This window comes from Prinia subflava, chromosome 13 (assembly GCF_021018805.1).
Source record: "Prinia subflava isolate CZ2003 ecotype Zambia chromosome 13, Cam_Psub_1.2, whole genome shotgun sequence".
In the NCBI taxonomy this organism is placed as follows: domain Eukaryota; kingdom Metazoa; phylum Chordata; class Aves; order Passeriformes; family Cisticolidae; genus Prinia; species Prinia subflava.
In genome coordinates this window covers 18,219,783-18,232,099 of record NC_086259.1, presented here as the reverse complement: position 1 = coordinate 18,232,099, position 12,317 = coordinate 18,219,783, and the positions used below count along the sequence as shown (strand labels likewise).

The window sequence follows — 12,317 nt, the reverse complement described above, 5'->3', positions numbered from 1 at the left end:
CAATATTCTCATGGCAGGCTGCAGTATCACGAAATATTTTCAGTCATCAAGTTCTGCAATTTCCTGGAATTTATTTATTGTTATAATGTATGTGTGCTAACTGGTCACACTGAATACTTCAGCTACAACTATTTCTGTAACTATGGAGAAAAGATATAAAATTAATGAAACAGTTTCAGGAATTTTGAACTTAAGTTGACATTTTAAAGCTCTGCAGGTTGTTAAGTTATGTATGTGTACGGAACTGTTTCAATAACATTGCAATTTAATATTTTGTGTTTCCTCAATGATAAAAGTCACATTTCCAAATTTTAAGACTTACTACAGAACCAAACAACACTAGATATTATTTCCAAAGAAATTCAGTGGATACAGCACCAAACTTATAAAATTTTGTGCAACTTACATTATGCATGACATATCAACAGATATGTATTTTCAAGTACATCACAGACTCACTAAAAATGAGGTGAAATTTTTTTTTAAACACAACAAAAAGCAATCAACAATTCCCAGAAAAGAAGTTACCCACACACCTACAGGAATAATCCGATGGGAAAACAATCTAGTAAGGAATATTTTGATATATGACTGTCAATATAAAAGTTTTGCAATTCCAGATATTTTCTAGAAAAATCTGCTAACAAATATTGTTGCTTTAAAAAATGGGAAAGGAACAAGAATCTGCATTTTTTAATATCAAATGAAGAATAACAAACATTCAACATTTGTTGAGGTCTGACTTATCCATGCAATACCAACATATTATGATTTAATGAACAATTATAAAGATGCTAATTGCTTTTCTACTGTGATCTATTAACCTGACTAAATGAGAAGCAAACATGTCACATATCAATTTCCATCTTGCTGCCAGTCAGACTAAAGGAGACTTTTTAAAAATAAAAAAAAGGGTAAAAATTCCACACACATCTGGCTTCTCTAAATCCTCTTAGGAAGAGAGTGAATTTCAAATTTCTAATTTTTTCCCCTCTGCCTGTGAGAAAGCATTTTAAACACCCTGTCAGCCATTCACCAACCACTTCTGCTATCACTGAGGAGCCATCACCAGCCAGAAGAGAGGGCTGAAATTCCTTTTTTAAACCAGCAGCCAGGGAGGGGGAAGCTGTGCCTGCACTGGAGAGGGAAGGGCTGGGAGGGCTCGGGCAGCACCTCCTGTTCCAGGGCTGGCTGTGAACACACAGCTCCAACCCTGCCACTGCTTCATTTGCATGCAAATGTGGAGTTTTGGGGGCTGTAAGGGATATAAATCCACAACAAAACCATTCCTCATCGGTTCATCTGTTTATGGAGTGACTCCTCAGCTCAAGCATGAGCCCAGAGCTGCTTCTTTCTGCCTTTTGTTACAACAGCACAAAGCACAGACAACAATTGGTAACACCCACTGTTCCTCCAGCCTTGATACAAATGAATTACTGGGCACATTTCAAGTCCCTGGCAGTTCAAATAACCCTGGACTACTTCTTTTCCAAAATCCAAGTTAAAAAAAACCAGTAATTGCTTCAAAACAAAGAATGTGTTTTCCTCCATGGGCAAGTCTAGTAAATCAGAGCCCAAGGTAAAGGTTATCACCTCTGTACTCCTGTGCTGCTCCTCTGTGTCCAGCAAGCTCCCAGCACTTGGGTGACCCAAAGCTAACCTGAAAAAAACATCATCTAAAGGAGCATTTTTTCTAGTTTTGGTGAATTTATCAGTTTATTGTACACTAAACAATCACAAGAGCCCACTCAGGGCTTATGACAATGAACACCACAGGCTGAAACCTTGCCCAGAGCGTAACTGATGCTGTAGCATGAAAACACAAATTAGGAAGTTACAGATGAACAACTAATCTTTGCACCTCACAGCAGGATTGCAATACTAAATACCAGGAGCTACTGTACAGTTAGTCTAAGGAATGGCTGGCAGAAGCTCAGTTGCTGTAAGATTGTATCAATTTGATTTGAGAAAAATAAGAGGTAATTTTTTGTCTTATTTGTTTTGACTTTCCACTTCGCTTCAGGGCATCTTTATTTCAATCTATTTCACAGCTCTGTTTCTGAATGGACTGAAACAGATCACATATTGAAACAAGAACCAACAGATGCTCCAAGGACAGTCTGTGTACAACTCCAAAATCTGTGAATGCACAGTACTAATTAGTGTGAACAGAGTTCTGCATATTAGAGCTTAAGCCATGATTTGTTTACTTCTAGTAGGTATTAACAGATATTCTGGTTCAGTAATAAAGTTAAACACTGAAGATAAGTGCAGAAATAAATGAACACTGTGGGGAATAACATGGTAAGTGTGTGTCACTATATATAAATATAAATATAAATATTCTGCACAACCAAGCATTCCAGTTTAGTTTGCACAGCCTCCTATGCAGCCATCACAGTGATAATGTCCATGCACAGTACAGTGCAAGCTTGTTAAAGACATTTTTTAAGCAAAACCTAATTTGCTGTCATTACCTAATCTCAGGGCTGGGAGGGGTTCTCTCAGGGTCTAGGAATGATCTGAAAGACATTTGTACAAACCATCTTTCTGTATGGCTTGTGAACATTAAAATATCAGTTTGAAAGAACAAAACTCAAATCTAGTTAGACAAAGCAACAGATGACTGGATGTCCCTGTCACCAACACACAATTCACACCATATGGTAAAGAACCTTTTTAACTTAGAACTACTGAGGGTCCTAAAACTGGTGCTGTACTAAATAAAACTCCTGAATTGTCAGAAGTGCTGCTGATCTGCTCTCAAATGAGACTTGTGGTCCTTCTTTCTGACTGCCTATCTTATCTTTAAAAGGAAGACCAAAGTCTCTAAGCACAATGATCAGCTGCTCTTAAACACTCATGTGTAATTTGGTCCCCTTTTGAGCACTTTTGAGAAATTTTCAATCAGATACTTCCATGATTTTCTAAGGAGACATGGAGTCATTCTCATATACATCCAAGTCTCAGCTTGCTTGTTCTCCTCTGGTTCAGGGAGGGAACCTAAAACTAATTTACCTGCTGCTTAAAATACTGTAGAAGTTTGGTTAAAACTATTTAGAGTGAGGATCCCAGGGCAACTCCTACCTACCTGTCCACTTCTTGCAACTCTGAAGCAAGGTCAGGCTGTATGAGGTATGGGTTGAGGCAGAAGACCTGTGAGTGTTACAGCTTTAAAAGGGGAACTCTGTCATTTATTTTTACACCAAGTCACACTTTTATCAAGAGATTAAAAAAAAAAATCAAACTATGATTCTCCAGAAAAACAGCCAAGCCAGGCAGAAACAGGAGTCAAAAGGAGCACAGAACAGAGCAGTCTTGCTGGAACTGTTAGAAAATCCTCATGCTATGGCTTTTCACCCCTCTCATTTTCACAGCCACATCCTACAGTGTTCCCACAGGACTCTGTGTGGCAGCACAGTGAAGGAGGAATAAGATGCCCATTGTAATTAGCTGGAGTTCAATGCAGGATTTTCAAAACCTCTCACAGATACCAGTCAGTAAAGTTTAAAAAACCAACCTGCCTAATATATACCTGTGTAGGTACTGAACAAGTTCTAATAATTATATTTAAAGAGAGGTTACAGTAAATCTCAGGAAAGTGTCACAACCTTGAAGTTAAAAAAAAAAAAATCTCGTTTTCTTACCATCATGAAACTTACCTGTGGATTTAATACCACATGAAACTGTTTCATTGTATGGGGGGAGCTGTACAAAAAAGAAATGAAACTTATTTAAAGGCAAAGCAAATCTATGAACATTTCATATCAGCTTCATATGAAACATCCGAATCTTTTAAAAATAACATCATAATTGAGATTTGATTTTCAGAGAGGATGCCTTGAACTCATGCTTCTATATTTATCAAATCCCACACTGCAGCTTCAGGCGCCCTTGCAGATTACCACAAGTACTGAAAGATAAAGATTATCTTGGTTACACACTACAGGCTCACCAACTTCTCACAATTCACCTCCCAGCATCAGCATCTTTCTTCATCTACTCATTTTAGGATGAGGAACGTAACTTCTTTTTAGACAAAAGCTGAAGACAGACCAAATTGGGGAAGGATGAAACAAAGTTTTGCACAGCCAACAATAATACCTAAACCCTTTGACTCTCATCCTGCTCCAGTGCATCAGAAACGGCAAGAAAAATATTCCTAAAATTCTATTGCAAAAGTATATAAAAAACCCACATGCTGTAAATCCATTTATGAACCTCAATACATCTTAATATCTCATCTTTTCAAGTAAAAAATGAGAATCAGTGGGTCAAGTTCCATACTAATTTTAAACAGAGGTTCTATATAATTTTAGTTGGAGCTAAAAAAAATACTCTGAATGTCTACAACAAACAGTTTATGATAAACCTTGCAATTTTGGTTTTTATCCAAGGCAAAGACCTTCAGAGAACACAAAGATTTTAAAAAAAGTAGTCAGCCTCTTGGTCCCCAACATATCTGAATAATCAACAGCACTTTTGCAAAGCTGTTTTGTTCCATACAGCTGGGTCATGTGAACCATCCCAACCAACAGGTACGAGACAGAACATGTGCCAAAATGTCATGTGTAAAAGGGACATTTTAGACAACTGAATCACACAAGTGCCAGGGTGGAATAAACCTTCAAGAACATCGAGTCCAACCCAGCCCCAACACCCCCTCAACTAAACCATGGCACCAGTGCCACATCCAGGCTTTATTTACACACACCCAGGGATGGTGACTCCACCACCTCCCCAGGCAGACAATTCCAATAGTTTATCACTCTTTCCATAAAAATCCTTTCCCTAATTTCCAGCCTATATTGCCCTTTAGCTTTAATTACTCCCTTGCCAGAGTCCCCCTTTGGTCTGTGGTTAAAGGACCTCAGAGGGACAGTTTGATGTGTATCAAACATAAATGCAGATTATCATCTCTGGCTCGTCCTTCTTGAATTTCACCCTGCCTTTTTCAGACCAGTTTTTTACACCAATTAGTGTAAAACTAATAAGCATCACTTTTATTTCATCATGCAGGTAATTAAAACATTGAACTGAACCAGATCAAGGACAAACTTAAGGAGCATCATTCAACAGCTCTTTATTTTGACAGCTAACCAGTAAGTGGTACATTGAGAAAATGAAGTCACACTGGTTCTTGTGCTGCAGGTTCATACTTTGAGAACAGCTTCACAGAATATGACATTTCCATCATCTTTAAAGTGCTGAACAGCTGATGGGGACACTTCAGGTGACACAAGATGGGATGAAAATGTCCCACTGCTGTGACTGCATTTATGGTGGGAGAAGAGCAGGATCATCACAGCTAACAGGAATTACCTAAAGATCTCTTCTGCCTCCCACAGATCAGACACACAGCTCTCCTCTCAAAAAAAAGCAGAAATGCTCTTTTTCCTTTCTGAACTTCCCTCACTCCCCACCCCACCCCATTCCCTTCATGCCCTTTCATTGTTCAGCCGTTTATTACACTAATTAACCTTGGAAAATTAAGCTACAGGAAACTAAGTCACATTAACAATGGTTTGTAAACTGTGACAAAAGGATTTCCCCATCTGCAGCTAGAGTGTTCCATTTCCTTTATGTTGTGAGGGCAGGATGGAAGCATGACTGAAATGTCTGAATGGAAATGTCTGGAGGAAATATTTAAAAATTGACCCTGAGGAAAACTATTTTTCAAGTCTAGAGATGAGGACAATGGGATCAAACTCTTCCCTATGAAGGAAAATGGTTTCATCATTCTCTACCAAGAGCTACAGAGAATAAGAGCCTACAATTCTATGTGAGTATGTAATGAACTCCAACACACAGAGACAACTGTTCTCACTCTGTGGCTCTCTCTGTCATTAATTAGTTCATTATTGATGCACTTCTCAGACCTCACACACAGCCTTCCCTGTGAGCACAGCTCTGAGGGTCAGCACTGCTCCACCTGGCCAAAAACACTGACACACCCTGTGCTTCAAGAGGCTCCCAAGGCTTGGAAGCCCCTCTTGAAACCAAGAACTCTGCTGGGAAAGTTCTCAGTATCCACCCCTTAAAAAAAGCCACCAAAGCTGAGGTACAGGGCTGGAAAATTCATTGCCAACATCCCACCACTACTGTCAGCTAGTCCAGCTGTGAATGATGACATGCAGAAAGTGGAATCATTAATTTATGTCTGAAATTACTTAATGCCCACATACATGGAAAGACGACCACTGAATAAAATTTTCAGTTCATAAATTAGCAAGCCAAGTGAATGATAAATATTTGTATTGTTCTATTTCAAATTTACACAAAGAGATGGAGTTTTCACGTTATTTCTAAAATAAGGTTAAAGTAGATCTTACCTCAACAGAGCATCGTGGAGTCACAAAGAACTGATTAAATTCATCAGGGCTGAACTCCCCAAAAATATACTAAAAACAAAAGAGAAGGATCTTTGTTAAAGAACTACTCATATTCAATACAATTAATAAATTCATATTAAAATCCATTAGGGTACTAGAATTCAAAAAGACCCATGTGCTGGGAGTCAGGAACTCTACCTTGCATCCCAACTCCCACCTTGGTTCCTTTCTACATCTTCAGCAAAGGACTTTAGGCTCTGAGACTGTAAACAAAGCATTTTCCTTCAAATTCCCCCTGGAGTGATCACAAACTGCTCCTCATCCTGTCACCAGTTTAAAACCATGGTGTGGGGTGAGGAGTTGCATCAGTTCATACAAGCCCCACGCAAAGGCTGCTTTGCCTTCTAAACTCCTCAAAAAAGGAAAAAAAATACCAATAATTACTTCTCCAGAGTTCTGCTGAACTGAGGAGTTACACAAGACTAAGCGTACCTGAGGGCACAAAGAACTGAAACTGCTCAGGTGTAGGAAAATAGACAAAAATCATCAATTCTGTTATTCCTGTGCCTGAAATTCTCCATAACAAACCTAAGATAACACATCTTCCCCTAACATTGTCTTCCTGCAGCTTTTCAGATATTTTGCATCCAGCTAATCTCGGGAAAAAATTACCTAACAAGACCACAAAGAAAGTTACACTAAAATGGGAAATTTAATTTACAGAAAACAAAAGATTCCCAATAAAAAGGCCTGAGCTGCTGGCATTTCACAGCACCTGGAAATTTCTATAAACTTCTACCTCCAGCTGTAATTGACTGAATAGCACCCAACTATTCAGGACAGAGATATTAGGACAGAAAGAAGTTAAACAAGGAGCTGAATAAATTGACAAAATAGACAAAGAGGACTGAAAAACACCACTCTTGGCATGTGGATAAAAGCAGGCCAGTCTGGCCCAGTACATCACAGCCCCCACTCCCGTTTATCTCCGTGTTCTCCCAGGGTCATTCTGGACAATTCTTTGCTCTCCTCCACCCTCCCACCACAAAAGCTTTTTCAGCAGTGTCGAGTCTTGCTCATGGTAAATCGTTAGCTTGGCTGGAACGAGACACAACAAATCAGAGTGGGAGTTGAGCCAGAGAAAAGAATTCCTAAAATCTAGGAAATCATCTCTTCTGAAGTGCAGGCTGCTGCCACACACTGCACACACAACAACCCAATCACTGGATTGTTTTCCAGACTTTAGGTGGTTTATTCCAATGGAATTTGCTGTTTACATGACTCACAGCCATCTACATTCATAAATTTCAAAGCTTAACTGAAAGCCAAATTCCACAGCAATTACAGACCATCCTTTTCTTATACAAAAAGTGATTTACACACACACCACTTTTACGTGTGGCAGAGTGTGCCCGTTTTAATGACCTCCAGGGTTTTTAAAAAACTGGCAGTGTAATCTGGTTTGGACTACAAACAACTCGAACAGTCAAAACAAACTGGAACATCTGCGATTCAAAGGGTGAAGAACAGTTAAACATTTAATGCTTCAAAAACACTTCCCTCAGCCAACTGCTGCCCACCAAGGGAGAATCCAACGCCCAAACCCAACAGATCCCTAAATTGCACCCAAGTGGTTTCACAGTTCTGGCACAGGCTTGGTTTGTATTTTCAATATAACCAAGGCATTTTTATTCAGCAACATATGAACTAGAATTTGTCATATTCCAAAAAAAAACCTAAGAAAATCACTTGCTGACTCATCACTAAAATTATGTTTTAGGAGGTATTTTTGATACTGTCATGTAACAGAACAAAACAATCATGCCAAGTGTAGTCTATTAAAAGTTGTATAAATCCAACCCAAATTTCTCCATCTAATAATATAATACAGTAATTTCATTAATCAACACTTTTAAGCAAAGTATCACAGGCCTGGTACTTCTTTCTGAGCGTTTTTAATGAGGAAACACAAGACAAAAATTGAACAAAGGTATCATTAATACTATATTAATGAACTGTTTTAATGGTGTATTCATACAGAGAAATTTGTGTCTATGCAACTCTTCCTGCATAATTTAAAACAGGACTTTAAATATTTACCAACATCTCATCCTAGTCAGACTAAAGCTTAAAAAACCCATCCCGTTTGGGCTTGAAATAAACAGAATTTGATCTGATTTGTTTTTATTTACCAATGCAGCATTAAATCACCAGTTAGAAGATCCCTGCATGATAACTGAGAGAATTAATGTTGCAAAATAAACTTCAGGCCACAGGACTGATGACATTAAACCTGCCCATGTTTAACCAACCTCCTCATCTCATCTCTCCAGAAATAACTTCTGCAAGTTGCACAGAATTTTCTACCCTTTCTGAGACAACTACGCACTTGTGAAAAAGAACTGTGATACCACATCCCTTGGCAAGTATAACAATCTCTACCCAAAAAAGGATTCAGAGGGGGAAAAAAACATGTATTTTAAGCAATTTGAAAGACACTGTAACTCCCTGCCTGCTGTCCATCCATCCAGCCCAAGGAATCGGTGTATTTGGCACTCCACAAGTTACCTGTGTAAGGAAATACTTGTTTAGCTCTAAAACAGCATCAGCACAGCTGCAGTGCTTACCCTGCACCATTTATTCAATTTTAGAAGGTTTTCCTGTATCTTAAATGCCCAAGCAGTAAAAAATTTTAAGCAAAAATTAAATTATTCTCTTTAAAAATTAAAAAATTCTCTTAAGCAAGAGCAGACTAAGGTCTTATAAAAAGCAGCACATCCTTGCAAGAATAACTTCATTATCAGCATGAGCTTTTGGGGTCCTAACTTGTTTGCACTCTCAAAATTACTCCACCTAACCTCAAAATTCTCAAAGTTGCCTTCTTTTCCAAACTGACAAATAAAATCTAATGCTTGGAACACCACACATTTAATTAAATTACTCACACAATTTACCAAGCTACTCACAATCAGCATTAATTTCCCCCCCACTCTATAAGTAACATTTTAACACAAGGCAGAGATACATCAGCAGGTGTTACAGCCTGGCCAAACTCATTTCAGATGATTTCAAGTCCAATTTTAGTATTTTCAAGTGTGTAAGAAACACACAAGCATTACAACTGCACCACTGATGCCTTTAGTGCCCAGCTAACCTGCCCCACGCTGTCCAAATCTGTGACCCTGTACATCACAACACTCCAAGGTCCCGATCAGGGATAAAAGACGGACTTCAGAGCTCCAAGGAAAGTGGGAGTCAGCCACAGACAGCTCAGGGTCAGCCCTGGAGCAGGTGAGAGATTGTGCTGTGCTGAGATAAGCTGCTTGTGCTGCTCCCTCACTGCTGTGCCCAGGCAGCGAGAGCCTTTCACCTGCACCAACAACTCGGGCACTGCACGTGAGCACAGAGCTCACCTGGCCCAGGCAGCAAAGCCAGGCCTGCTCCCATCAATAACACAAAAACTCAGAGGATCTGGCAACAGACAATCCCAAAATATTAAAGGGTATTACCCGTGAAAAGTCACGGTTTAATTAATAGCTCTACACAAATTTCATTTTAAGATAAAATTAAAAAAAAAATCAAGGTTTCTCCAACACTGTTTAAATTCAATTGCTGACCTAATGATTGATTTTGATTTATAGCCTCAGACAAAAACACAGCTGCCTGAACAGCACGTAAACAGCAGTCAGTGGTGTCAGTGTTCACTCACAGGAGAGCAAGGATAAAGCTCAGGAGATCCAGTCTCACACCAAGCCTGAATGGGGAAGAAAATCTAAAGAGAACACTGGGAGAAAGTTCTGAAAATTTCCAAATGTAACGATACCCTGGACTTACTTTTAAAGACACCTAATCCCTAAGAAGCTTAATTCAGTCCCATCTGCCCTCCCTTTCCTTCCCAAACCCTCCCCACACCTCTCTAGGAGCTGTCTGTCTGTCCTGGCTCCTGGGAAGGGATCTGTGGCGTTTTTGGGAGCACGTATCTCACGCTGCTCTCCTCCCTGGATGGTTTAACTCTGCAGAGCCGTCACTGACCCTGCACTCAGCGTGCTCAAGGGTCCCTAGGGACGCCTGCGGAGCCTCATGTCTGTCACACATTAAAAGCAGTATGAGAACAGTATCAAACAGATACCGACGACCTTCCACTTGCAACTGTATTAAAAAGCAGATGGGAAATAAATAATAACCTCCTCTGGGGGGAGGAAAGGTGTGTGGGAAGAATGAGGCTTTGTGGAATTCTTGGGAAGAGGGGATTTGGGCAGCTCTACCTCTGCGACCTTTCCACCTCCTCATCAGAGCTACCAAACTTTTCTGGGATGGAAAAATCACCACCAAACCCAAACTATACTGATGGATCGATTCCATTCTGCAATTCCCAGCAATAACCCAATCTGGCCATTTACCAGAGATGTACAGTGTTAACAAACATACTAAAACTACCATGACTCAGCTAATGTGAGCAAACATACACCAGCATAATCAAATGCTTTGCTTATACTACACAATCAAGTATTTATGTATTTTCCATCCAGTATCTTCCATATTGAGGTTCCATAACCAATCACTTTAAAGAGACAATTATTCACAAGGGCTGCTTTCCACCCTGTTTTTAACAGACACAAGTTCTGAACTTCTGGGAGTTTTCAAATGTGAATGTCTTCTTGTAGATGTCACATGTATGAGACCAATGATGAAAATAAAACTAACAATGCTTGAATAAACCTTAAAAATGAGGTACTTTTAGATAGGACATAACTAAAATCTTTCCCTTCTGATACTGACACTAACAACAACCAGCACATTAATTAAAGAAAAAAATGCAAAATTAAACATACTTTATGCAATTGTAAAATGGCATCTTTTCTCACAAAACTGCTGGTGACATGGGTGTTCCCATACTTCAGATTTAATTTATTTGCCTTATTTCCACCTACCAAGATTTTGTAATAAAGTTTGGGCATTGAATGCAAAATACTGTCATACTCTTGGGACTACAAAAAAGCCCACACAACTAAATTCTTAAAAATAACCAGTTAAAGAACCAGTTAACACTGTAGCTCTGAACTGCTTCCTGTGCAACTGAAGAGAGGATAAAGAAAGAGCTGCAACTTGACTTTCTTCTCAAAGTTAAAATTGAGGACTAGGATATTACACAAATATTCTGCAGATCAGAATATTCTTAAAAGTGCAGCATTTTTGAAATATATTTTTTCTATAACACAAGTCAGGAATATTGAATGGTGAAATTATTAAAGCTGGAACAGTGCCTCCAGCTCACTCCTGAGCCTCTGTCACCGATTTCCATGTTCAGTCTGACATGCTGCAAGGAATCAGGTTCCCTGTACTGAATCCCTGGCTCTAAACATTTATTTTCTACAGAAAAATACTCATGTTAAACACCTTCCTTAGAGCAAATCCCAAATCCTGCTGATTCAGTTTCTGATGCTTCCAGTCACAACAAAACTGGATTCAGTTTCTAACTTAATCTCTCCAATGTGATTACAGCAGTGTAACATGCAGCTGCACTCCAGGAGAGATTCTACACTTGGAACAAATCATTTCACCAATAACATCACCTTTATATCTTCTATCTGCAGCCAGATTTTAACACAAATTACATAAAATGAATTAACCAAACAAATCTATCCATGAAGATATGTTTTCTACCACTCAGGAATGAAAGTAAAAGTACTTATATATTTGTGTAATAACTCTAATCACCAAGCAGCATCTTAACAATGCAGATAAAAGCAGCAACAACAGAATAATTCCAAGCAGGAGGGAAAAAGACCCCAAAGGATTAAAATACCTGACCTGCAGGCTCTCCCCATCCTGACTGGTTTTTGCTGTGGTCCCCCTAACCACTTTAAAAAATGAATGCAAATGTTCCCCCACTGCCTGTAATGAAATCTCCACTGGTGTTCCTGTCTAGCGGCACGAACACTGTCCTGGAGGAATAAAAGGAGGAGGAGTACGTGTTCCACAGCT

The 12,317-nt window shown here is 39.2% G+C and overlaps 1 protein-coding gene across 1 annotated transcript in view; it reads right to left on the bottom strand.

Moving 5' to 3' along the window:
• Positions 1-12,317, bottom strand: part of USP10 (ubiquitin specific peptidase 10) — a 45,548-nt gene that overhangs the window by 19,703 nt on the left and 13,528 nt on the right. The window contains exons 2-3 of the mRNA XM_063410526.1: positions 6,333-6,401; positions 3,663-3,708 (exon numbers count right to left, since the gene is read on the bottom strand). Coding sequence (XP_063266596.1) covers positions 3,663-3,708; positions 6,333-6,401 — 115 coding nt within the window. The remainder of the gene's footprint in view (positions 1-3,662; positions 3,709-6,332; positions 6,402-12,317) is intronic.